Consider the following 27,295-nt stretch of genomic DNA (forward strand, 5'->3'; position numbering starts at 1 on the left):
ACAGACAGATGTGGCCGAATGTGTGTGTGTGTGGGGGGGAGGTTCTGTGTGTCAAAACAAGCTGATCCTGGCAACCAAAATCCCTCTGAAACACTCAGGAGAAACTGGATCCTTATGGAGACGACAGAGCAGCAGATAAACGGGACCAAGCCACGCTTGAGCCAGCGTGTGGGGGCGTATGAGCGCGTGCGCTGAGCATCGTCTCAGAAGTTCGGCTAGGGGTGGCGACGCCAACCTGTGACCGGTTCACGGGTCGTGCTGCCTGATGTGGCGCTCTCTCTGCTGTGCGGCCTGTTCTCACCGGGCTTCTTGCTTGTCCATGCAGGGTGGAGGATGAGGCTGTCCTGGACCGAGGGGCGGCTTTCGTCAAGCACATCTGTGACGCGGAGGAGGTCGAAGGTGAGATCACTAGTCACTCTTTCTTGATCCCCCCCCCCCCCCCCCCCCCCCTCTGTTCTCGCTCCCCTTTTCCCTCCGTCTCCCTCCCTTTTTTCTTCTAGATCTGCTTTGCCCCCAATCCGGCATCAATTCTCGCCGTTAGCTTGCCCACGTCACACCAGCCCCATCCCATAATACTCAGTCGGTCTTTGTCTCCAGGTCGCTGACTCGGATGGCTGTACGTTTTCCCACACCAGCATAGGGATGAAATCGTAGAGGGATTAGAATAGAAAATCCAGATGTGGAGCGGGCTGGTTTAGCAGGCACCCACTCTTTCTCTCCCCGTGAAGACGTTTACCTCCATAATCCTTCAGGACAGACCTAGCCATCAGCTAACTGCACAGAAGCATAACACGTACACTACTCACTCACGCTCTGTGTACACACACGTTCGCAGAGGAACACGCTGATATTTCTCAGACCTGCGTGCACGTGCACACACAAAGAACGTACTCACAGTTTGAGGAGCGACTGGGCTGTGTGTACACAGTAATGGCTGCCAGCTCTTTCACTTGTCTGTGAGATTCTGGCCGAGCATGCCCCCAGGGTTGGAGTTGAAACCAGACTTTGTCTTAACCTTGTGTGGGAACACGGCAACTTGTTTAACTCAACCGAAAACACTAATGAGGTCAGGTCGGGTATCTGATAAATCGTTAACTCGCAGGTTATGTTGTGTCCTTTTGGAAGTGATATACATATCCACTCATTTTAAAATGTATTTACAATAACTTTGCCTTTTTGCAAGGGAAGTGCCATTGTAAGGTGAGGTAAGTCTGCGCAGTACGGTTATAGTGAGATACCCAATGAAAGGGAGAGTTAAGAGTTTCTTCTCTCCTTCCTACGGCATGTGTTTGTGGGGGTGCACCAGATCATGGACCAACCCATTTCCAAGGAAAAGGGACATTGAGAGAATGAAAATGATGTTACACCAAATAATCTGTTCACATCAGTCAATGAATGGTTGTCTTCAGTTGACTTTGAACGTGTGGTTTCATGAGTATAGAGTTATTTTATCGCTCCCGCACTTTATTGTGCTATTTCTCTTGCTTTTTTGGACTGTTATTGATGATGAGGAACATCAGTGTGCATAAGTGATCATGGAAAATGACATACAAGGCGGAATATTTGGCCTTAAGGACTGCTCTACATCTGGCTTGGGACCGTTGCGTTCCCTACAAAATGACTTCCTGGAGATGGTCAGCCATTTCCTGTATGAGCTGCACTGTACAGGAAGTAGTTGGTATTTATTTACATCCTCAGAGTGTGTCAGGAGGAGGACAAATCCGGTCCAGATGGACCCATGGGGAAACTGCCGACCATGGGCAGGCTGTGTGTGTGACAGGCATGTGTGACTTGAGTTCTGAAGAATAGCCCGCTAGCTCAACCGAACCTGGATGCCGGTTCTTGTTTTAATGGGTCAGTTAGCATGAACGTGTCCACAGACAAGACCAGAACCCCCCCCCCTCTCTCTCTCTCTCTCTCTCTCTCTCTCTCTCTCACTGGCCTTGCTAGGATCTGTGAGCTCATCCTTTGTTTTTGTGATATGCATTTCCTCCGTTTTGTCGTGGATTACCAACATGCAGGATTAATGTAATTTCCTGTGTGTAACAGTTGTGGTAATCTGACCTGCGTCCCCTGTGCTATGGCAGGCCACCACACGGTGTACATCGGCGTGCACGTGCCCAAGAGCTACCACCGCAGACGACGTCACCGACGCAAGTCTGGCCACAAGGAGAAGAGGGAGAGGGTGGAGCTGAATGTGGAGGGCGGAGACAAGTCGGACGGCGAGAATGCAGACGAGGCCTCCCCCAACATCCTCATGCCCCTCAGTAAGTACCAACCCGATCGCTTCTGTTTCAGGTCGAAGCATCTTTAGACTACGCGACTCCCCTGCATTGAAGTCAAGAATTCCATCAGCCAGTCAGGCACGTGTTCACAACATGCCAACCTTTTAGTCCGGCTCCAAATTCTCCTACATATTCAATTGCAAGCGTTATTTTAACCCTTGTGCTGTCTTCGGGTCACAGTAACCCGCAGGTTCACAACGACCAATCATTGTGCTGCGACAACTGTACCCAAAACAAAAACAAAAACAAATAAAAAGCATTTTCTTATAACGTTCGCGCTGTGGGGGGTGTGAGACAGGCCGACAGTTCAAAGAAAACGCTTCACTTTATTTTTGTATGAGGTAAAGTTGTCTCAATGACTGAAGGGTCACAATGACCCGAAGATAACACAAGGGTTAACATTGAAGATATCCCCCAAAATGACATCAGATCCACCCCAGACTTGTAGTTGAATGTCCACACCAGTCCAAGACCCCAGAGTTCAAGCCAGTGTCCAGTAAAAACTGTTGTTTCACATAGATCTCCCTGATACCCAGCTGTTTCCCACAGCAGACAGCTCCTGTGTCGTCTTGTTATACTCCACTTGGTGAAGAAGGACTTGTAGGAACTTGCCTACCTCAGAACCCCCTTCTCTTCATACCTGTCCATTCTACCTGTCACGTGTCTTTCACAGCCTCATGCAGAGGTTGAACTAAAAGGAGCTCCTCCACGCACGGAAGGAGCTCTCTCAGTGCACATGACCATTGGCATATCGATAGAAACTCTCTTGTGCTGTAGCTGTGGTCCGTGCAGAGCGAAAAGACACGGGCGGTTTTAGCAGCTGAATTCCCAGGAGACGGATGGCGCTTGGTGCCGTAGCAAAAGGGGAGATTCCCCACCCTGTCACTTATGACGCTGTGACGTCTCTCCGCTTTTAGCCGTCAGCGCTTGTATTCCTCCTGTTAGTAGTCCTGAATGCCTGATATTACTGTAGGGCTCAGCGTTCATGACTCATCAGCAGGGAAGAGAATGTCACCCAGTCCCTTCTCCTTTGGTAGCTCGTTTGAAGGAACGGGGGGCCGCTTGGTGGTTGATTTGGTTGGTTGCTCGTGGATCCGGGTCCTGTTTATCACCACCGTGGAAGTGAGAATCAAGGGCATTTGTGAAGTTTCACGCACAGGATGAGTGTCATAAGGTCCCCACACTCCTATCACGGCCCCAGGTGTAGCATGGGACAAAAGCTTTGGACTGCGTATCCTGCCAACACAATCAACACACCCACTCACGCACACTTGAACTTGTTGGTTTTTCCATAATTTTGACCTCTAAATCCTCCTAATCCTGTTGATTTTGGCAAACCCTTTCGAGTCAATGAAAGCCCTGTTATCAATGTTTTTGACTTACTGGGGTTGTTCACACCGCAATATGGCCTTATCAAGTGGCTTGTAAAGTCTGGTCCAGGCTGTTAGACTCAGTGTGTGTTCTCCAGTATCCGTAATGTCTGGGCTCTGCTGGCCAGACCCAACAGAAGACCCCCCCCCCCCCCCCCTTGTCAATCTCTCGTCTTGTCTGCAGTGTTTCATTTAAAGTGTGAGATATACCTTCCTTCTCCTCTGAGGCAGTGGAAATGTCGCTCTAGGTCTCTTCTCACTCTCCTTCCCCGCACAGAAATAGGCCCAAGCTGATTTACAGCTTAATATAACTTTGCCACTTTGGTTGCACAAATCTCTAGAAGTGAAAACGGGCCTGTTCAGAACCCTTGGGAGGACGGTCACTCGTGGTGTCACTCAGCGTATATGCTTAGAGCAAGGGTCATTGGCCGACCTCTGAACTACGGTTGTCCAGACTTCCATCTACTTAATGTGTGTAATAGTTCAGTAGTCACTCCCACCTGGGGGTGAGAGTTTGTGCCAGGTCAGCATAACTTCTAAGAAGGAAGTTGGGTTTCCTGAAACTGGCTCTCACACCCAAGCGGAAGGCTCCACTTTCGCATTAGGTGAGGGTGTGTTTTTTTCCCCCAGACAGGTCACGCCCCAGGCCTGTCTTGGCATTTGCCTCCTTCTGGGCCGACGCCGTTTCGTCAAGGACTTGCTTTGTTTTTGTTTCTTTTTAAGCGTCACAGAAATGCCCCCGAGACACGGTTTATTTGATCCAGGAGCAGTCAAGGTGGTAACCGACGGTCAATGACAGAACAGTCACACGTGGAGCATGTTTGCTTTTCAGAGTAATCATTGACACGATTATAAATATTTGACTGGTCTCTCTCTCTCTCTCTATCTCTCCTCCACCCTCCCCCCTTCCCCTTCCCTAAAGTCTCCCCAGCTGCGGAGCGTATCCGGTTCATGCTGGGGGAGGAGGACGACGGGCCCACCCCCCCTCAGCTCTTCACGGAGCTGGACGAGCTGCTGGCTGTGGACGGACAGGAGATGGAGTGGAAGGAGACCGCCAGGTGAGCCCGGAGAAGGAAGAGGGGTCAAAGGTCGACCGCCCCTTCACCCCCTTCACCCGCTCTTTGCATGTTGTCGAAAACGGCCGGTCGGGATATGCCAACGCGATCGAAAAGGCCGGGGTTCTCCGAGTCGTTCGCTCGAAACGTTCCCCGTGCCCTTTTCCAAGAACTCCTGAAGCTGCATGAACGGACAGTTAGACATTGGTGCTGACGCAGAGCTTATGGTAGAGCTAACAATTTCCTGTTTCAAAACCAAGAGAAAATCTTCCACACGAATGTAATTGCGTGTGATTGGGTGTGTCTGCGTTAATTGCATGTCCTCGTGTGTAGTCCCCGGTCAGTTTGATCTCTTTCTGGAGCTCCCCACTGTCCCTTCAGTGAACCCAGAACTAGCAGCCTATTACCATGACAGAACTGGGCAGGACCAACTTGCTACCTTCCGTCTGGGAACAAGTCTTAGTCACAATGGTGTTTTCATAGGTTGAAGGATTGTGAAACTATTTAGAAATCTTGCAAAAGATTGAATCTTTTGTCTGAAAGTAAATATGTTGTCTTGATAACAATGCTCCATTCAGTAGACTGGAATGAGGAGGATCAATTGTGGTTTCGGGCATCCCTGTTCCTGGTTTGTGGCTCTGAGGTAGACGGTTGTTCAGGTGGAGGGAATGCCCCAGCAGGACAGAGCACATTCCCATTAAGAGGCTTACAGACATGCATGCGTTCCCCCTCAACGCTTAACACTCTTGCTGAGTTCACGCTTTTATACACATACACACGCGTACACGCACAGACGCGTCTTTTCCCTCACACCCTTTTCATCATGCCAAGACACTCGAGTACCTACAAACGCGCACGCTCAAGTGACAGACCATACCCAGGTACAAAGCATTAGGCTCCTTAGCACACTAACTCAGTAGTCCCCACATAACCCATGCTAATCCTCTGAGGTCCAGAAATCTATCCCTGAGGGAGTCGGGGGGGGGGGGAGGCTCCACAGGAGGGAGGGTAACTGAATCTCTCACGATGTGATTTGCCCCCGGCTCCTCGTCCTCCTTGCAGCCTGTCTCCCGCCCCTCTCTCCTCCGGAGGGTCGACTTAAAAGCGGGTGGAGCCTGGCCAGAAGGGACATCCTATCCCTGGAGGAAACCCCATCCCGCAGCCCAGGAGAATGGCTCTTTGTCAGGGGAGGAGAGGAGAGAAATTCACAACGCACCAACTGTCCCCAGTCTCGCCCCTCAAGGTGTCCCAGCAGAGGTTCATCAGAGGCCCCACTTTCAGGACCACTAGAACCTGGGCTATTGGGAAAAAGATTCTCATGTGTCAAAGCTCAGCACGCTTCACGCATCACCTGCGTAGATTTCTTTGCATAACGGCGACAAATGCGGGTTGCATATGGGCTCCGCTGTTGTTGAACGAGATGAAAGCCATCTGTTTGTTGTCATTTCTCATCCCCGTCGACCTTTGTCTCGCCCCACAACCCTGAGCACCTGCTGTGTTTTCAGTAGAAACAGCCCCGACACTTCTCACGGCACAGAATGCGCCACTATTTGTATACAGCGTCTTTTTCTTGTCCTCAAGCATCCGTGTGCGGTGGTTCCCCCAGGTGGATCAAGTTTGAGGAGAAGGTGGAAGAAGGCGGAGAGCGCTGGAGCAAGCCCCACGTGGCCACCCTGTCCTTACACAGCCTGTTTGAACTGAAGAAGTGCATCGAGAAGGGCACCATCATGTTGGATCTCGAGGCTTCCACCCTCCCGCAGGTGGTCGGTAAGACGGCTTCCCTCGTCTACTCACAGCCCAGACTTCGCGCGCCGATTTTGGCTCTGCCAAAACAGTATACGCGGCGGACTAATGATTTTTCTTCTTCTTCTTCGTGTGATTGTACTGATACCCCACCCACCCACCTCCTTCCTCTCTTCCAGAGCTGATAACTGACAACCAGATAGAGAGCGGGCAGCTGAAGGCAGACCTGAAGGAGAAGGTGATGTTCACGCTGCTGAGGAAGCACCGCCACCAGACCAAGAAGTCCAACCTGCGCTCCCTTGCCGACATCGGCAAGACCGTGTCCAGTGCAAGTAGGCTGTTTTCCAACCAGGAGAACGGTAATGCCGGGGCCAGTTTGGTGCAGCCTCTTTTAACCTCCTCCTTGTCTCACAGCCTTCCGCCTCTGTATCCTCCATGATTGATTTCATCCTCTGGGGGGGGGGGGGGGGACACACATCCTGTGGCCAATCTCTAGAGATATCCGCCTACTGTGTGTACATATGGTTTAAGGGATACTGGTCCATTGATTTGCATGGCTGTAGATTCGAAAGGCATGCCTGTTTTTTTTACAATGTGCACGTAACCTTGAGGGATTGCTTGCATAGTGTGTGTGTGCGCGCGTGTGTGTGTGTGTGTGTGTTGGAGAACCCAGGAATGTATTATTAACAATCAATAATCGATCAACAACTTAACATTGTAAACAAACATTGATTTCAATGTATGGATTCAAATGCATCTACTCTAAGTCTCTTCTTCGTGGACAACTGTAAATGTTACCGTCATCTACATTTGTGTCTTATTAATCTTCGTCCTCTTCCTGTCACCTAACAACTGTCTTCCCACTTGCAGCCTATCACTAACCTTATACACTAAGTTTGGGAACGATCCCATCACCTCTTTTCTTCTCTGTCTCTGTTTTCCCCCTGCCCTGTCTTCCTTCTTTTCGGGTGTCTCCGTCCGTCTGCATCCGGGCCCCTGCAGCACGCAGCCCTTTAGACCATCCCGTGCCTTTTTTAACCCCTCGAGACTGCGAGGAACCCTTAGATGAAGTCGCCCGGAGCTCCAGCATGGGATACCTCTGTAAGTCGGCTCATAGCACTGATGGAGCAGCCCATACGACAGGTTATAACACTCTAACGACAACTCTGGATGTGACATAGTCCGTTACGAACGCATGGTAGGGGTTATTAACACCGGTGATATAACATGGAGTACGTGAGAGCCACGGCATGCTAATACCGGTGTGGCTGACGACAGACCCGCAAAGAGCGAATGGCCCTCGCGCAGCGCGGGGTTCTCATTGTATCAGGTCAGCGTTTCGCCGGGGAGGATTTTTCACGCGGCTGCATCAAACTGGACCCAGTCTCTCAGGCCCAGAGAAACAGAACATCGGATACAGAGAAAACGTACAGACAACCCAACTAATGCCGTCTGAGGCAGATTATTTCGCTTAAACTGTCAGGTTGAGTGGAGCTTAGCGCGACTAATGCGCGTTCCCACTGGCCCCGGCGCAAAGACCAGGTAGTTGTACCAGGGAGGTGTAAGTGGCATAAGAGACAAATTGGCAGCACATCATACGGCTGCCCGACTGCCTTCCAGAGCCCAGTATCTAGATCCAACACAGCTGGCAGCTTAAAACCTCTTCTGCTGTCGGGTTTCCTGATCTTTCTGTTTCTCTCTGTGAGCTCCTCTGAATTGAGTTTGAGACTGTCTTTTTGTTCTTCTTATTTAATCTTAACGAGTGATTCCAGGCTCCTCCCCCCTGACCCAAACCCCTGACCGTGTTCTGACCTCTCCTGCGTAGGTAGCCCCACCACGACCCACAGGAACCTTACCTCCAACAGTCTGAGCGACTTCTCCGACAAGCCAGAGAAGGACCAGGTAAGGAGTGTGTGTGTGTGTGGGGGGGGGGGGGGGGGGTACTCTCTGGGAACATCTCAGTACAAAATGTGATGTCATTTCAATCTTGATATCACACTTGGTACAGTGCAGGGTCAGACGTTGCTAAAGTACGCGTGTGGCAAAGGGAGGAGTGTCCTTCATCTATGAACAAAACACTCTGAGCCTCTCATGTACGAGGGGGCTTGGTGTTAACAGATAAGGCCTCTGACTCGCTTCATTGTGTACGAACGAAGCCCCAAAAGTGATCCATGATTCACTTTTTCTCACGTCTTTTTTGGGGGGAAGCGACGTTGCCTATCTTTTATCAGACACCTCTAACATGCTATGCAACGCTTGCTTCCTATCAACAATTGGGGAAGCGACGTTGCCTATCTTTTATCAGACACCTCTAACATGCTACGCAACGCTTGCTTCCTATCGACAATTGTAATCATTTAAACGGTACTAAAGAGAGGCCCGCAGTGTGACATTGATGTCAAACTCATTTGCGCCCAAATCTACTTGCTGACTTGAGTGTTCCTTCTGCAAGCAAGTGTTCAGCCTTTACTGAGATCACCTTCAACACACGATGCTTCACTGAGCACCATGTATTTACAAATCATTGACAGGTTAATAATCATCTGACACTATACCAAGTAATTATTGACAAATCATCATAAAGAATACTTATTATCGTGTCACTAGACACTCTGACTGGCATCCAACCTAGTTGGTTTAAGCATGAACTGCTAGGCTACACAGTAACGACTTGAATTACATTGACAGCCATAGCTAATGACCCGTGTTCCCTTGTCAAATTGCTGTGGCCACCGAGTCCTTCGTTAATTATTCTCTCACATTCAAGGTCTCTGCCTGTTCGATGTGGTTCAACTTTTCACTACCTACCGGTTTTATGCAAAATGGGGAACAAATGTAACATTGTTTACCTTTACCACCTCTACAAAAGCCACACAGACTATTCCTGAAAATGAGGGAAGAATATTGTTAATGTCAGTTGGTCTCCAAATAACCTACAGACATCTGAAACCGGCCGTTCTGGCTGCTTTTCCCCTGTAGCTTTGTGACATAGTGACTCAGGGAGAAGACATCAGTTGCAGCATATATATATATATATATATATATATATATATATATATATATATATATATATATATATATATATATATATATATATATATATATATATATATATATATATATATATATATATATATATATATATATATATATACCATATTGTGATGGGAGTTGATGTAATCAGTTTCGTATGGTCTCACAGATGGCAGTTTGAGACCACAGATGTCATTATGTCAGTATGCATGTCAAAGACAAGAGTCTGGTTCATCTATTCATGTCTATACGCTGACTGATACAGTATTTGCCCCTCCTTCCCTTCCTCCTTTTCCCTCCTTCTCGCTCGGTCCAGCTGAAGAATAAGTTCATGAAGAAGCTGCCCCGCGACGCCGAGGCGTCCAACGTCCTGGTCGGCGAGGTGGACTTCCTGGACACGCCCTTTGTGGCGTTTGTGAGGTTGCAGCAGGCTGTGATGCTCGGGGCTCTGACTGAGGTGCCCGTACCCACCAGGTATCCCCGCCCCCTGACCCCCCTCCCCCCCCTGTTGAAGTTCAGGATTGGTCAGATCCTCAGCTGATGTGAGAGGGGGAATAAAAAGATGCAAGTTAATTGACGATCGTCACTGAGATGACCTCTTAATCCTCGGTCTTGAGTTCCGGGAACACTCGTTGTCCTGCTTCTAGGAAATTCATCAATGTGCACTAACGCCGATGTCATCAAATAGCTGAGCCTGAGCCTCTTTATAAACTGTGGTTCAACAGGTTCCTCTTCGTCCTGCTGGGTCCTAAAGGCAAAGCCAAGTCCTACCATGAGATCGGAAGAGCCATCGCCACACTGATGTCAGACGAGGTAAGGCCGCCCGCCGGTACGACTGAGAAGGACATGCATGCACGTCGTGTGTCACATGCATGCGCGTCGTGTGACACATGCATGCGCGTCGTGTGACACATGCATGTTCCCGAACGGCTCCCATGGTCACATGACACGTGCCCTGGCCTTCGTGCATTCGTGAATTAAACTGACACGAAACCGTATTAACGGACGACGTTTTCCAGGAAGGAGAATCCAGGTGCCATGGAGCACCCAGGTAGCATACAGACCGCTGTGGTGTAGATGGGGGGAGAGAGGGAACAGGGCGTCAACCAAGGCTCCGGAAATGGTGTGAGAAGGCTTCTCCTATATGGACACTGGACACTGATTGTAGGGGTTAGGAAATGGTGACGAACCCTGTGGGAAGGCAGTCTGACATTTGGGTTTAACAACGTCTGTAATGCTTGCTGAAGCAGGGTGGCCTCGTTAGTGCTTTGGGACGGAGGCAGGCCTCTGTCCCATTTGTGCTCTTCCACACTTCACTTTTATAACAGGATGTGTCGAGTGTCCTTAGCACCGGCGTGCTGTGTTCTAGTCTTTTGAAGTCCTCCCTTCAGTCCTTGCTGAGCGTCTTTTTCTTTTTTCCTTTTCTTTTTTTACAGCTTGGGTATTCTGTATTGACAACTGTGAGAATAACCCAGCTCCCTCCCTCCCTCCCTCCCTCCCTCCCTCCCTCCCTCCCTCCCTCCCTCCCTCCCTCCCTCCCTCCCTCCCTCCCTCCCTCCCTCCCGCCCTCCCTCCCTCCCGCCCTCCCTCCCTCCCTCCACCCCCTTCCCCTATCCCTCCTGCCTCTGTCTAAAGCATGTTTACAAACACCCCCATGCCACTTTGTCTTCCCTTGGCTGGCACATTCCCCCAGGCCCCAGGCCGGCCTGCATGCCCAGTCTCTCATGATCCTGGACCGAACACCATGCAGCGGGAGGCGATCAGTCAGCGTTTTTCCACGCTTACAGACCCTGTGTGACTTCAGTGTGCGTGTGTGTGTGACGACCCGTCGCAGACAGCCCCGTGGTTTGTGATTCGCTGATCTTGTTTGTGTGGCTGTGCGCAGGTGTTCCATGACATCGCCTACAAGGCTAAAGACAGACAGGACCTGCTGGCAGGCATCGAGGAGTTCCTGGATGAGGTCATCGTTCTGCCCCCTGGGGAGTGGGATCCTGATATCAGGATAGAGCCCCCCAAGTCCCTGCCCTCCTCAGACAAGAGGTACAGCACTGCCAAGCATACATTAACATGTAGTCATTTAGCAGACGCTCTTATCCAGAGCGACTTACAGTCAGCACACTGCCACGCACAGGGCTGGCCCAAGCCTTTATGGGGCCTTAAGCTAATTTGATTTGGGGGCCCCTCAGCGTTGCTTATCGTTGCCGATTAAAAAATAAAATGAAAAAAAGTATGTATATTTTTTTTTATTACATTAAACTGTAATTTCATGTGCTCTTGGGGGTCCTCTGGTAGCCACAGGGGCCCTAAGCAGCCGTTTAGTTCGCTTATGCCTTTGGCCGGCCCTGGCCACGCAATATGACGAGCATACCTTGATGAAAACGTTATCAATATACATATATATTATTCATTGTTTTGACCGTGGGTGTGTTTGTTTGGGTGTGTTTGTTTGTAGGAAGAACATGTATGCTGGAGGTGAGGGGTTACAAATGAACGGGGACACGCCACATGACGGTGGTCAGGGTGGAGGAGGAGGGCACAGTGTCGGAGACGAGCTCAAAAACACTGGAAAGTGAGGAAGCAGCACCACACCACAATCCGCCTCACACTCCCAGTAGCGCTACAAGAACACGGCTTCCCCGAGTGGCTAAAACACTTTCTAAACCGAATGTTTCCGGAGGAAATAAAGAACGTTCTTTTGGTCACCCTTTGTGTGTTCTAAAGGTTCTGCGGCGGCCTCATTCTGGACATCAAGCGGAAACTGCCCTTCTTCGCCAGCGATTTCTACGACGGGTTGCACATCCAGTCTCTGTCGGCCATCTTGTTCATCTACCTTGGGACCGTGACGAATGCTATCACGTTTGGAGGGTTACTAGGAGACGCTACAGATAACATGCAGGTGAGGTGTCACCTGCATGAATTCCAGTTTGATCCATTTGGATGTACATCATGGGTTGTGTAGGGTGTTGTCAATACAACAAGTGGGGTCAACTGAGTTGTGAGGACAAATGTCCCTATCATTGTTCTGAGCTGCTAACTCTAACTTTATTCTTTTCTAATCTTGGCTGACCTGGTGCGAGGCACGGCTTAGTTGTTGTGTTGGTGTTGCTTCTCCTTGAACCCTACTTTGCTTTTGGCCTGGCCTGGTTTTTTCGTTGTCTCGTTCCTGGGGTGTTAAGATGGTTGTCCCTGAGGAGTGTGTAATTGCCTGGGCAGGGCTGACCTGCTGCAGTTCAGAGATACAGACATTTCTCTCAGGTGGTGCTCCAGTTAAGCTTGCTTGTCCCCCTAGCTTAAGGCCTAAGGGGTTAGATGGCTGAGCGGCTAGGGAGTCGGGCTATTTATCTGAAGGTTGCCGGTTCGATTCCCGGCCGTGCAAAATGACGTTGTGTCCTTAGGCAAGGCACTTCACCCTACTTGCATCGGGGAGAATGTCCCTGTACTTACTGGGAGTCGCTCTGGATAAGAGCGTCCGCTAAATGACTAAATGTAAATGTAAGGCGGCAGGTCGTGGACCAGGGTGCCTTAACTGGCCCGGCCCAGCGTCCGTATCCCTGCATGGGCTCCCGCTAAGGAGAGGACTGGGAAGGTTAGGTGGACCAAAGCTTAAAGCCAAAATGGGGTTGCTCTAGCCAGCCTGACACATGCTAACCCACTCAGCCTCCCCTCTGCCCAGGCAGGCAGGCATGTATGCACATGCATCAAGGGATTTGCCTGTGCCTGAAATAACCACAGATCCAGATTACTCAGCAAGCCTAGTCACAACTATGACTTTGTGTGTCGTCGTCGCCCCCCCCCCCCCCCTTCTCCTGGCCCGTCCTTCCCCCAATCACGTGGGAGGGTGAAGACGTAACAGGGAATACCTGACCTCTGACCTTTTCTAGGCTCTAAGCTTCAGCGCCACAGAGTTTGACCAAAGGTGCACTTCAGCCCCATCACTCCTCCCCACTTCCTCCGACCCGCCCAGAAGCAGACACCTTTGTGTAAATGCGTGACACAAAGTCAACTTGAACAGGCTTGTCCGGTTCAAGATTGGCTTTTTTTGTGAAGGAAACTTGCCAAATAAGCTGATTCATATCACAAAAGGCTTGAAGTAACTGTGTTTATTTTTTGGAGACTCAGAACAGCTCAAACCAAAACTGCTTTGTGGGCAGTGACATGCAGTCAAAGTGGTTCAAACAAAAGTGGTTCAAACTGTTTTACAGCCCTCGATGACCATCCATACAAACCACTTTGAACTTGATCTTGAACAAAGGCTGACCGTCTTTCTTTCTGTGTGTTGTATTGTGTGTGTGTGTTCTGTGTGTGTGTGTGTTGTGTGTGTGTGTTCTGTGTGTGTTGTGTGTGTGCTTCCAGGGAGTGTTGGAGAGCTTTCTAGGCACAGCTGTGACGGGGGCCATCTTCTGTTTGCTGGCTGGCCAACCCCTCACCATCCTCAGCAGCACTGGCCCAGTGCTGGTCTTCGAAAGGCTCCTGTTTAACTTCAGCAAGTGGGTGCATCTCTCTGTCTCTCTCTATTCAATTCGCTATGCATCATTGGCATGAATGTTCAGGTTGAGCAGTGTTGTCAAAGCAGTCGTACACAGTGAAGGGATAACTCTCGTAATTATGAACATGTCAGAGAACTTTAATTATTATCATCAGTCACAAACAAACGGTCAGAATTAAGTTGCATCTCTCTCTCTCTCTCTCTCTCTCTCTCTCTCTCTCTCTCTCTCTCTCTCTCTCTCTCTCTCTCTCTGTCTCTCTCAGTCTATTTTTCTGTCTTTCTCTCTTTCCTTCTATTTTTCTCTCGCACCCAAACACAACATTTATGTCTCTCCCAAGCTCTGTGTCTGCATGTAATGACGTCATGCGTGGTACATGGGCACAAGACTCCACCATAGGGATGTGAACAGACTCAACAAATAACAGCAGTGTCCTGGGTTCTAGTCCTGTTAGGTTGTTTGTTTATCAGGGGTGACAGTTGTTCTGGAGGTTTCCGCATCAGTGATGCAGCGGGTAAAGTGTACTCCACTGACCCCTTGGTAGCCAGCCTATCATATTTGTTTAGACTAGCATATTCTTTTAGTACTTTCACATGCAGTCTCTATCCTCCCTTTTAAAAGAAAACAAGGAAGCAAACAAATAATCGAAAAAAAGAAATAAACGACTTGAATTTCATTAAGTCAAAGAATGGCTGCTGGCTGAAACAAATTCTACTTCTGTAATAACAAACTGCCAATCAGCTGCCCATAAATGCAGCGTCATTGTTTACCAGTTTCTTCCTGCTCTCAATGGGTCATGTGACCCTTGTTCAGGAGTGCTCCCGCTTCAGTCGAACCTGCAGCAGAACCGTGCTGGCCCGGTTAAATGCATCGCGACAAAAGCTGATTGTACTCACAATGGTCAGGGCCTGACGTTTACATAATTGATTTGTCTTTCAGCCTGAGGTAGTTCCTGCAGTACAGAGGCTAGCTTCATGCTTTAGCAACTTCAACAAGGAAGATAAAGATGGGTGAATTCTTTGATGTTAGACAAATACTAATAAGTGAATACGTCCCTCCCTTCCCTCCGTCTTTGGTCGTGCTTTGAGAATCTTCTAGCATTACCGGATACTCAACTGGTTATGTTCCGTTATGAATAATTCACTTTCAATTAATTTCACACAGTGAATGGAGCTTGCTAAGGCCTCAATGTACTCTGGGGGTTTCCATGGTGAGAGTCGCTGGCTGCCTCCCTCAGTCAGTCTGTTTGGACGAGTCCTTCAGACTTGTCAACCAATCAGATTACTCAAACCCTCCAAGCAGACAACCACAGGCGAAACGCACCACATTAAAGTCTATATAGATAGCTAAAATGTACATGCGTCACTATGCTGTACTGTACAAGATAATCTTGTTAGATAAAGAAAATTGACCTTTTCCCCGAAATCAGTCCCGGGGCAGGTCTCCTGGAATTCGTAGCTATCGTAACGTTTTTGTTTGCTTCTAACTTACAAACATCCCCAGGAACACCCTGAACCGCACCAGCCCTTGTGATCTAAGGATCGCTGTTGATACAAAACTAACGTTTAACACAAGCAGCCTCCAGGTTTTTTTTGTTTTGTTTGTAGCCCATGCAACTGTCACTTTGTCTTCGCACACCGCACACACGTCGCGTTATACGTCGTGTTCATGTTCTCTGTTCCTTCCCTCCCCCCTCCCTCCCTTCGTCTGCCCCTATCTCTCTCTCCCTCCCTCCCCCCTCCCTTCCTTCGTCTGCCTCTCCCGACTAACCAGAGACAACGACATCGACTACCTGGAGTTCCGCCTGTGGATCGGCCTGTGGTCGGCGTTCCTCTGCCTGGTCCTGGTGGCCACGGACGCCAGCTTCCTGGTCCAGTACTTCACGCGCTTCACCGAGGAGGGCTTCTCAGCCCTGATCAGCTTCATCTTCATCTACGACGCCTTCAAGAAGATGCTCAAGCTGGCCCACCACAACCCCATCCACTCCCACTACGACCCCGACCTCGTCACGCAGTACAGCTGCGTCTGCATGCCCCCCCAGGACGGTACGGTGCTCCCTCCACCCCCCCCCCCTCCTCCTCCTTACCTGGCTCTGCCAGCAGGAGGCTCGCTAGTGGAGGGCTAGAACAGACGTAGCAGAACGTGTTCTGGAATGGCGACGTCACCCCCTTTCTCAAATTCTCATTTGGACTTGTTGGTATCCGTCACCCCCAGTGGTAGATTGTACAAAGCAAGTCACACCATCGTTTTTTCCTCCAGATAGGAAGTTATTGACCTTTTCCCCCCCCCTAGCACAGTAGGACTATTTCATGATGTTTACACTGCGAATGCCGATTCATAGCAGTCGGTGTTGTCATGGAGATAGAGCTGTTGACTCTGCCACTATCTGTTCCTGTGAAGTGCTTGTCCTGGCAGAGTCATGGGTCAGATGAGATATGTTACCATGTAGCCAAAGCAAGTCAAGGATGTATCTGTGGTGACCTTGAGTAATACTGCATGCCATCTCCCTGTCTCTCTGTATCTCTCTCTGTGTGTGTGTGTGTGTCTCTCTGTCTCTCCTTCTGTGTCTCTCTTTTTAAATCTCTCTCTCTCTCCCTCTCTGCCTCTCTCTCTCTCTTTCTCTCTCTCTCTCTCTCTCTCTCTCTCTCTCTCTCTCTCTCTCTGCCTTTCTCTCACCTTCTCTCTCTTTCTCTCTCTCCTTCTCTCTGTGTTTCTCTCTGTCTCTCTCTCACTGATGTGGTTTCCTACAGTGACCAATTGCCCCTCTGTTGATTCCGTCCAAACAGGCAACATGACGGGTCTCTACAACGAAGAGTCTCCCTGGACGAACGACACGGCGCTCTACGATGGGGCGTCTCCCTGGGCCAACAGCACTGACCTGGTGAGCTGCCCTAGGAAGGGGCTGTTTGTGCGTCAGAAATGTAGATTGGGCCCGACCAAGTCAATCAAATCAACACCACTCTTGGATAGGACGTCGTCACGCTCCCCCCCCCCCCCCCTCCCCCCGAAGATCTCCTGAGGATCGTGTAATGGTGTGTGTGTGTGTGTGTGTGTGTGTTGTGCAGACGGTGAACGCGACCTGGGCCTCCCTGAGCAGGACGCAGTGCGAGGCGTACGGCGGGCAGCTGGTGGGCTCGGCGTGTGGCTACGTGCCCGACATCACGCTCATGTCGTTCGTCCTGTTCCTGGGCACCTACACGTGCTCCATGTGTCTGAAGCAGTTCAAGTTCAGCCGCTTCTTCCCCACCACCGTGAGTAAACGCCCCCCCCCCCCTCCTCTCCCCCAGCCCCCTCCCACAGCCAATCGATCATCCCGGGGGCCTTTGACGTCACCCCCCCCCCCTCCCACAGCCAATCACGGGGGCCTTTGACGTCACCCCCCCGCCCCCCCCCCCTTCAACAGCCAATCACGGGGCTTGAAAGCTTCTTCCAATCAGTTTTCCTCTTGATGAGGTCACAGGAGGCTGGCAGGTGTCGTTTGGCACCAGGTGGTCTCTGGGGTCCTTGTCTGAGTGTGTCGGTCATGTTCAGGTCATGACATTAACACCCGCCCACCCGCCAAATGCGGGTAGAATTAGGCTGTGGCGGGTAAAGCAGTCACTCTTTGTTTAGTTCATATATTTTCATTACATCTTTACACCCCGTTATATGCAATGGCCTACTCTTTTTGTCTTAATCGGTTGCATATTTTCATACAAAAGGAGCTTTACACACTTAGAAGAGCTGAAGATTTGTCAACATACATTTTATGTTGTCTTGTTTTTGGGTATTAACAATGGTCATTTACATTTGAAAGGATTGTAAATCTAGTTCTTCAGGTAAATTGTAGCAAACCGTAGTCAACTTTAATCAAATATAACGTAATTTCCCAACAACAAAATTGTGGCTAGTGAAGTTGCTGAGTGGCTAGTAACTTTGGAAAACCACTAGCCACAGTGGCTGGTGAGCCAAAATGTTAATGTCAAGCGCTGGATGTTGTACTTGCCCTCACCACCGCCCTGTGGCGGTCAAAAGCTTGTTCTGTCTGCCGGCTCACATGAAAGAGAGTGTAGGAGGTGAATGTGTGTGGGGAAGCACTGGAACATCCGAAAGCACATCCCGTTCTCAGCTAGCGTGACCCAGGGTGGAGAGGCCTCACACATGCACACAAACGAAGCCTACTCAGACACACACACACACCGCCACCCCCTCCCCTTCCCTACACACACACACCGCGCCCCCCTTCCCCTCCCCTACACACACACACACACAGTCTAGTCACTGTGGAATCCAGGACAAGTGTCCTAGATGGTAGCTCGTCTTACCCCACACTCCTCTGTGCCAGCGGCCTCTTCTGCGGTCACTCTCATTCACCTCTCTACAAGAGAGCTCACTCTCATTCACCTCTCTACAGGAGAGCTCACTCTCATTCACCTCTCTATAAGAGAGCTCACTTTCATTCACCTCTCTACAGGAGAGCTCACTCTCCTGAGGCAAGTAGGGTGAAGTGCCTTGTCCAAAGACACAACGTCACGTGGCACAGCCGGGAATCGAACTGGCGACCTTCTGATTACTAGCCCGACTCCCTCACCGTTCAGCCACCTGACTCCTTCACCTCTCTATAGGAGCCCGCCAGTGAAGGAGTGGTGAACGTCCTCAGAAAACACACTGCGACCCATCCCAACTAACATCAACAACATTTATATCAATTTCCATCAAAACTGTTAAGGCTACGATCTCCATTGAGAGCCAATGTAAATTGGTAGTCGTAACACCTCACGATGTAAACCAAGCCTCTAGGGTCGTGTGGATGTGTTAGCTCTGGTGAACAGGGCCAAGGTGCTCACAGTCAAAGGTTTGGCCAAAACTGATCCCAGTATTTCCTTCTCTAGGTGAGGAAGCTTATCAGTGATTTTGCCATCATCCTGGCCATTCTCATCTTCTGCGGTGTGGACGCCTTGGTCGGTGTGGATACGCCCAAGCTCATAGTGCCAAGTGAATTCAAGGTGAGAACCTGTGCTCCATAACACAGCCCAATCAACGGGCTCATGTGCTCCCACTGTATCGATGTCGTCGACACTCGACACCGACGCCACCGAACCTTTCAGTAGGAGTGCCACGACACACTGGCAAACCAATGCCAATGGATTCGTTTGAATGATTGAAATGGTTTCCAAATCGTCGCGACGAGAGCTTGAGCGGGCGCGCGCCCGTTTCGTCTCCGCCGGGAAACAATGCTCCGTTTTGCGGTGCAGACCGTTTCTCTGTAATCCTTGGAGATAATGGCAAGAAGGGACATGTGATATCCCCTTGCACTCAGACCCAGGAAACCTGTCTGATGATAGTCTTACCTTACTCAGCCCTCAGGGCGAGGGGGTGGATGAGGGGGAGGGGGTGGATGAGGGGGAGGGGGTGGATGAGGGGAAGGGGGTGGATGAGGGTGAGGGGGTGGATGGGTACGCCTCACAGGGGAGCGCCAGGCGGCATGGACGGGGTTAGCGGGGACAGGGTGTGTGGAGAGGGGGGTCAGGCTGTGGGGAGGGGGAGGCCAGGGTGGATGCATCAAATAACCGGGTGATTAAAGGGAGATGTGGAGAACACTGCCAGCCTTATTGCTGCAGGGACACACAGAGCTTTGTGCGGTCCCACAGCGAATACTTCCCTTCTTTCCCCTTCACTTGTCATGGAATGATGCACGACTCCTTTGACTCTCAGGATATTGGTCGATCCGTCTCATGAGGGCAGAATATGGGGCAGAATGGAGGAGCATGAGCGCAAACCTTTCGCTTTCTCCTTTGCTCAAGGTTGCCTTTGTTCGGTTACACACCTGCACGCCTACAAGTCTTTATAAAAACATCCGTGTGTACACTGCTTGTGTATTTGCACACTCACTTCTATCTGGCTCGTGTCTGAGTGTGTCTTGACTTCGTGCGTGCCTCTGATCCGCAGCCCACGAGTCCAAACCGTGGCTGGTTTGTGCCTCCGTTTGGAGGCAACCCCTGGTGGGTGTGCCTCGCTGCCCTGCTCCCTGCCCTGCTGGTCACCATCCTCGTCTTCATGGATCAGCAAATCACGGCCGTAATCGTGAACAGGAAGGAGCACAAACTCAAGGTGAGGGACTGTCTTTGTGTGTGTGTGTGTGTGTGTGAGATCTTGTTGTTTACATCTTCTCATTCTCCCACGAGCTCTCTCGCTCTCCCTTTCTTGTTCACACTTTCTCTCTCTCTCTTTCTCTCTCTCGCCCCCTCTCCCGCTCTCTGTCGCTCTCTCTCTCTCTGTCTGTCTGTCTCTCTTTCAGCTGCATGTGTGGGTTCCAACCACAACCTCTGACCTGCACTTAACCCTGTGAGCATCAGCTCACGTCGGTCAACTGTTAAACCACTAAACTCCCACTCTTTGTGGTTTGTAATCTCGCCATAAAAAAAAAACGTTCTCCTTCTCGACACCTCCATTCTCCCTCCCCCCCTCCATCCCCAGAAAGGAGCGGGCTACCACCTGGACCTGTTCTGGGTGGCCGTGCTGTTGATCGTGTGTTCCTTCATGGGCCTGCCGTGGTACGTGGCGGCAACTGTCATCTCCATCGCCCACATCGACTCTCTGAAAATGGAGACGCAGACCTCGGCTCCCGGGGAGCAGCCCAAGTTCCTGGGCGTCAGGTGAGAAGATGCGGCGCCGCGGGGTGACGCCTGACGGTCCTTTTTCAATTTCCTGAGGGACGTCTGGGGTGCGATACGTGATTGTATTTTTTTTTTCCTCACAGGGAGCAAAGGGTCACCGGTATCTTTGTGTTCATCCTCACCGGCCTCTCTGTCTTCATGGCTCCAATCCTCAAGGTAGCTTGTTAACCACTTCGCAGCTCTCATGAAAGGTTCCTGCGCACATGTTTTAGATTACTGTCTCCTTCTTTTAGGGGGGGATTGAAATCCTCCTTCTGTATAAATGTAAAATCATTTGAAATCTCGCGCTAATCCGATTTGTTCGTCCCGTCGTTGAGGTAATGCGATGTGAAATAAGCATGCTCATCTGGGTTTAGTTTCGCGTTGCAGCTCAGTCACTTCTCCAGTTTCCATTCCTTCGTTAATCTACCTATCACAGTGCTGCCAAGTCATCAACATGAGTTTCAAGTAACCTTGTTCCCAGGCTTTCTCATGTCTCAAGGAGAAAGCCTGGTCAAAAGGTTCCTGAGGGCGGAAAGGGGAAATGGCTCTTGTCCGGCTGAGCCGGTAACTGTTTTACATGGTCTCAGCATCCGCAAGAACTGGAGTGATGAGGTTGAGGTTAATGAGCCTCCCCCTTGTGGATGGCTGAGGTAATAACAGGTTTGTGACGAGTCGCTGTCACTGCATCTGTGCGTGTCTCCATAGAAACGCTCGCCTCGAGATGTTATTCTCCAAAATAGGGTTATCATTATGTCTTCAGATGTTCATATACTGTGAATTATATATATCAGGCTTTTGCAGCTCCGAGCTGAATTGCCAAGAGGGTTTCTGTTATGTTCCGTCAGTGGGTCTTCATCTTGATAAGACGAATTCCAGTTGGTTTCCATTATTTGAGTTGGGGGGGGGGGGGGGGGGTGGAAGCACAAACCCTCAAAGGCTAACGGTTGTCATACCTTCTGGTAATCTAATCTGCTTAAAGGGCAGCCAAGAGTCAAGCAGGTAAACACGTACATTCTAGTAACTCCACTTTCTAGTAATGTTATATAAGGCGCTTCGAAAAACACTGAATATAGGCTTGTCGTCGTTTTCACTCTCACGCCATCTTTCTCTCTCTCTCCTGTCAGTTCATCCCCATGCCTGTGCTGTATGGCGTGTTCCTCTACATGGGAGTGGCATCTCTCAACGGTGTCCAGGTGAGCTACAGTGATCCAACTTTAAGAAAAGTTTGCAACTGTGCCGCAAAGTCGTCGACACACCCATCCCATTTTTAACCCCTGTGTGTCTGTCTTTCTGTCTGTCTGTGTGTGTGTGTGTGTCCGTCAGTTCATGGACCGTTTGCAGTTGCTCCTGATGCCTGCCAAGCACCAGCCGGACCTGATCTACCTGCGCCACGTTCCCCAGCGGCGGATCCACCTGTTCACCTTCATCCAGGTGCTCTGCCTGGCTCTGCTCTGGATCCTCAAGTCCACGGTGGCCGCCATCATCTTCCCTGTCATGGTGAGACGCACACAGACAGGCACACAGACAGAGGCACACAGACAGAGGCACACAGACAGAGGCACACAGACAGAGGCACACAGACAGAGGCACACAGACAGAGGCACACAGACAGAGGCACACAGACAGAGGCACACAGACAGAGGCACACAGACAGAGCCACACAGACAGAGCCACACAGACAGAGCCACACAGACAGAGCCACACAGACAGAGCCACACAGACAGAGCCACACAGACAGAGCCACACAGACAGGCACACAGACAGAGCCACACAGGCACACAGACAGACACAGGCACACAGACGCACACACACGTGGGCAAATACACATCCAATTTAGCTCACCGGACAAACATTTGACTTGTCCATCGCAAGTTCCCAGGTTCAAATACCCCCCTGTACATCGCTTTGGATAAAAGCGATGTCCAGTACAGGAAGCTTAATACATGTATTTTCCTTCCAGATTTTAGCCTTGGTGGCTGTGAGGAAGGCCATGGACTATCTATTCTCCCAGCACGACCTCAGCTACCTGGATGATGTCATCCCCGAGAAAGACAAGAAGAAGAAGGAGGACGAGAAGAAAAAGAAGAAGAAGAAAGGCAGCATCGACAGTGAAATCGATTTTGTAAGCGTTTCTTTTGTCGTCGTCGTTCTCTTTCCCCCATTTCATCACTCTGTTGGTGTTTTTAATCAATGAAGTAGTTTCGTTTTGTCTGCAGTCACGCTCACATCACTGTAGAACATCCATTCCATTCCGTTTTTTTATTTTTTATGATCCCCAAAATGAGGACTTTTTCTTCCTCCCCCACAGTCTGAGTACCCCTACCATGAAAATGTCCCCAGTATAAAAATCTCTATGGACATAATGGAACAAGAGGCCATGTTGGGAGATAAGTCCTCTGACAGTGAGTACCAGTCAGGTATCTGCTGCCCTCCATCACAGGGGCATTTCTGAATGCCCAGACCTTGTCCTAATGCTCACTTCTTTCAAAGTATTTTAATACTACAGTCTCTACTTTTGCTACCTCATAGCCTTTCTAAGTTTCGAGAGAGTGTCACTGGCTGAGTTTGGCAATGAGTATCTGTTTCTATGCCTGCTTTTCTCTCCGCTCTGCGAACTCCTTTCTAATCTCCTGTTTGACCATCAGCCTTGTTCTGTGGTTTTCTCTGTCTCCACTTGTGTTCTGACAATTAACTGAACTTTTTTTTCTTTTAATCATTTTTCTTTTTGTCCAGCTTCCCAAATAGCCCTTCTGAAAGCTGCTCATGAAGTGTGCTCTTACTATTCATTGCTGTTGTTTTTTTTGTGTTGGAATCTAAGGCTCATGAGAAAGAAGGCCGCCTTAAGTTGATATCTGTGGTCTTTTCTAGGAGATAAACCCTCATCTTTCCTTGACCCACACTCGCAATGCTGAGCGTTACTTTGAGACCCCGACCGTAGCGAGGTAAGTCCGCGCACAAGTTTCCTGAGTAGTCACGTGCTGATGTGTAGGTTATGGATTTTCCCTGATTTTTCTTTAACTCATCTTTCTCAGTCTGGACAAAAAACCCTTCAAGATATCGGTGCCTCAGATTAGAATAGATCTGGAGCCAGAAGAAAATGGGTTCTGGAAGACTCAGAGCTCAGAAACGTCAATGTAACCCATCATTTCCAGGAACCCAACAAGACCCAGATCAACAAGCCCTGCCCGGCACGGATCCTTTTCTCTCATACTGCAGCACACCCCCGCCCCCCCTTCCATCGTTCTTGTGTAATGATTTTAAAGTAAATGCATGACATGATTTCCCCAATGAATGAGAGGAAAAGAGTGTAGAGACAAAGAGGGAGATACTCAGATGGGTGTTATGAATGATTCATAAAACGTTCATATGCTAATTGTGAACTTTATACATTCATAATCTACAATGTCCCACATATGACCATATGATATGTATTATAGAGTAATACTTTATAAAGATAAAGAGCTGTGGATTTTCACAGGGGACCAGCCCTGCCCACACTGAAACATATTTAGGTCATATTCATTTTCATGTGTCTGTCAGGCACATCATTCATTCTTATTTTATTCCAAACCCTGGTCACACATGCATTTTAATATTTGTGAAGAACATGCAAGATGTTTAGCTATTGTACCTAAATTATGATTTTATTGTATTCTATTTCCTACTATGTGTGAATCTTAAAGGCAAACTCTTTTCTAATGGTTTTTTTTTTTTAATCATTCCCACAAGTTGAATGAAACAGTACTCCACCTACACTTTCCTGAAGTAGGGATATACAGATGAAACTGTGTTTGTAGTTCTACCTCTTTATATGTAGGTGCCAGGCATTGTGAGTATGATGAAGGCATACTATGCAGTTACTTGTGATCACTAATGCTGATTTAATTATTGAAAGGGCATAGCATAGGATCTCAAGCTCTATCACTCTCTTATGCTGCTTCTGCTCCATAACAATTTCATCAGAGATTTTTTGTATTTGTATTTTGAAGTGGAAAATGCAATAACGGTAATGTAAGAGATTTCGGTGTAAAAATATGTATTTACTTAAGCTGTCTACTGAGTCTTCAGTAAACACATTTGTATCATATATTTTTTAATGAAGTGATGATTTAGTAGAACTGTTTTTTTAAGTGATATAAATCAATGAATAATCACTGTGAGTCAATGCAATGTTGAGATGTACGCTTGTGTCTTGCATTCCTGCAAGAATGACTAGTCTGTCATCTGTACGCTATTCAAAGGGCTAGGATGATTTAAAAACAGAAGAGAAATTGACTTTAAACTGCCATTTTTCAGATATACTGAATTATTTGTATTATTCTTTTAATTGTAGACATACAGCTTTATTTTTGTTGGTTCAATTATAAAGACAAATCTTTCATCAGTACTGTTAAAAGAAATTGACCAGTTGCAATACTTAAGGCTCAAGATTATTCGAATGTATATTTGGTTTATATGGTTTCAAAAGGATCAAAACTGTAATATGGCCAAAGATATTATTCATCTTAATTATAAGAGATTACTCTACACAGGAGGCAAAATAGGTACATATGTCCAAATGTGGTTAAAAACTATGTATATCTTTGTTCTCTGTAATACATAAATACAAGGGGCACATTGAAATTCAAAACGCTAATGTCAGGACTATGGTATGAGCTGCAGTTTTTAGGTAATTCCACATCACAGATGTAGAAGTTGGAAGTTGGGAGTGGTGTGGAAGATTGTGACTATGTAAAAGAGCACCCTTTTAGTTTGGCTGTTAAAGTGCAGCTGGCTTACACAGTATTTGCAGGCCTATTCTGGAGAAGTCTTCCACTTTGTTCCTGTTTTGGGACATACTTGTGTGGATGTTTCATGTCTGTATATTTTGACTGTACTGGTTTTGTTAATCAGATTCATTTCATTCTCTTTGACTTTTACATAATTTAATGCACCTGTAAAACAAATATAAACAAACTTGGTAAATGTTCAACAAGCATATGTCAGATATGCAGGTGTTCATAGATCTTATTTCTTGGTGGAGTAGCAGTCTTTGCAGTGATACAAAATTCTTAGCACTCCTAGACTTCTAGAATGCTATATTAGATTCATATATTCTCTTAAACTTATATGACACACAAATGATTTATTTTTTCCAATTAAGGATACTGTAAACTATGAATTACAATAAACATATTTGAATTTTAAATCAAATATTTCAGTTGCATATTCATCTGCCATTTACAGATTCAATCTTACATTTTCTTGGAATATCTTATTAAAAATGCACATTCTTAGAATAGTAACCTTGTGCAAACCATGTATTAGAAAACTTAAGAAATAGGTCGTGTCAATCATTTGAATGTGTTGTATGAATGTATAAGCCCTGTTTGTGTTGGTATAGTGTCTTTCAAAGCACTGAGCCTAACAGCAAAGCTGAAAGCTTCTTAGTTTCCATCATACAATCACAGCAACAGAGTGCATGGTTAATAAGATAAGTTAATCATGTAGTCTTGATTAGTGTTCTACGTTTTTGTGTTGTTTTTGCCCTCTGATAGCCTTGTGAAGGTGTGGGGGAGTTAATCCACCAATCACAGCCTTCAGTAACAGTGTTGGCCCATTTATTTTCCAACTTTAGGGTACTACCCAGAGAACTGCTGAATTTACGAGACAATAAAAGTGGATGACTTATCCTGATGATCCAGGATTAGTTATAAGTAGCTTTCATGGCACAGAGAAGACAAATTGACATCACTCTCACATCACATCTGTGTGAGTGGTTGGAGAGAGAGCTACAGTACATCAGCAGCCCCTCATCCAGACCTCTTATCATGGTTACAGGTCCACTCTTGGAGCCGTGGAATCACTACCTCTCTACAGGAAAAATCCATGTGATGAAAACTATGTTTCTTCCATTTTTTACTCAAAGACTACAGCTCGAACTGTCTTTTTAAAAAATACACATTTAGGGCGTGGTATAAAACTGTTTAAAGATAAATATTTAATCAATTAAATTCTCTATTTCACTAACACACGTTAACACAACAAATATTTACATTCGGTCAATTTGGTATGTTTTTACGGCTACACTTTAATGACCTGTTTTGTGTTTAATTGGCACTAGGTGGCAATAGAGACAAATCTTTTCCCCTTGAACCACGAAACCTTTTTTTATCTCGTGGTAGCATTTGGGCAGCCTGTTTTATTAATACAGCAGTCAACACACAAAGCCAAGGTCTTAATCTAATATTTCTAGTTAAAACTTTGACAACCTTGTGAATAGTAAAGATCCTGCAGTGACCTCCCTAAACTTCAGGCAATTATTACATACAGAGTAACATTGATCTTTTCAGCTGCAGAGTGGAGGGGGTAACAATTGATATTTTCTGACCCTGTCTGAAATGATTCAGACCACGTAGCAGTTTCTGAGCTCTCTGGACTCAAGCTGGGTCTTTCTCGCTCCCACCTGAGTGTTTACTTTGATTGCTGGACTACTCCTGTGACCAAAAATATACTGTCATTGACTTGAGCTTAAAGTTTACAAATGCACAAACAGGAACAATGTAGAATTCTTAGTCTGTTGATGAGTGGTTATCAATGCCATGGTGGTTGGTGCACACCTGTGATTGGTGTCACATCATCAACACTCTGATGTGATACTGAACATCTTGGTGTGATGGTATCGAAGGTGTCGAGTGGAGTTTCAAT

General features: G+C 48.1%; 1 protein-coding gene across 6 annotated transcripts in view; it reads left to right on the top strand.

Moving 5' to 3' along the window:
• LOC146220509 (electrogenic sodium bicarbonate cotransporter 1-like) overlaps nucleotides 1–25,801 on the top strand; it is a 31,472-nt gene extending 5,671 nt beyond the window's left edge. Inside the window, exons 2-27 of one of the 6 annotated variants that reach the window (XM_084693874.1) lie at nucleotides 326–399; nucleotides 2,088–2,267; nucleotides 4,578–4,713; nucleotides 6,317–6,477; nucleotides 6,633–6,812; nucleotides 7,456–7,554; nucleotides 8,279–8,355; nucleotides 9,803–9,960; nucleotides 10,212–10,299; nucleotides 11,372–11,526; nucleotides 11,939–12,055; nucleotides 12,208–12,382; nucleotides 13,840–13,973; nucleotides 15,744–16,015; nucleotides 16,757–16,851; nucleotides 17,036–17,221; nucleotides 18,842–18,955; nucleotides 19,899–20,060; nucleotides 20,427–20,605; nucleotides 20,710–20,782; nucleotides 21,733–21,801; nucleotides 21,932–22,105; nucleotides 22,569–22,730; nucleotides 22,917–23,025; nucleotides 23,477–23,550; nucleotides 23,641–25,801. In XM_084693874.1, the coding sequence (XP_084550000.1) occupies nucleotides 326–399; nucleotides 2,088–2,267; nucleotides 4,578–4,713; nucleotides 6,317–6,477; nucleotides 6,633–6,812; nucleotides 7,456–7,554; nucleotides 8,279–8,355; nucleotides 9,803–9,960; nucleotides 10,212–10,299; nucleotides 11,372–11,526; nucleotides 11,939–12,055; nucleotides 12,208–12,382; nucleotides 13,840–13,973; nucleotides 15,744–16,015; nucleotides 16,757–16,851; nucleotides 17,036–17,221; nucleotides 18,842–18,955; nucleotides 19,899–20,060; nucleotides 20,427–20,605; nucleotides 20,710–20,782; nucleotides 21,733–21,801; nucleotides 21,932–22,105; nucleotides 22,569–22,730; nucleotides 22,917–23,025; nucleotides 23,477–23,520 (3,373 nt within the window). In that variant the 3' untranslated portion in view covers nucleotides 23,521–23,550; nucleotides 23,641–25,801. The remainder of the gene's footprint in view (nucleotides 1–325; nucleotides 400–2,087; nucleotides 2,268–4,577; nucleotides 4,714–6,316; nucleotides 6,478–6,632; nucleotides 6,813–7,455; nucleotides 7,555–8,278; nucleotides 8,356–9,802; nucleotides 9,961–10,211; nucleotides 10,300–11,371; nucleotides 11,527–11,938; nucleotides 12,056–12,207; nucleotides 12,383–13,839; nucleotides 13,974–15,743; nucleotides 16,016–16,756; nucleotides 16,852–17,035; nucleotides 17,222–18,841; nucleotides 18,956–19,898; nucleotides 20,061–20,426; nucleotides 20,606–20,709; nucleotides 20,783–21,732; nucleotides 21,802–21,931; nucleotides 22,106–22,568; nucleotides 22,731–22,916; nucleotides 23,026–23,476; nucleotides 23,551–23,640) is intronic. The other 5 variants (XM_084693875.1, XM_084693877.1, XM_084693878.1 and 2 more) reach the window with 5 other exon arrangements.
• Nucleotides 25,802–27,295: the final 1,494 nt, after the last annotated feature.

The sequence above is a fragment of the Hypomesus nipponensis genome, chromosome 27 (assembly GCF_054491055.1).
Source record: "Hypomesus nipponensis isolate SF chromosome 27, ASM5449105v1, whole genome shotgun sequence".
Classification (NCBI taxonomy): domain Eukaryota; kingdom Metazoa; phylum Chordata; class Actinopteri; order Osmeriformes; family Osmeridae; genus Hypomesus; species Hypomesus nipponensis.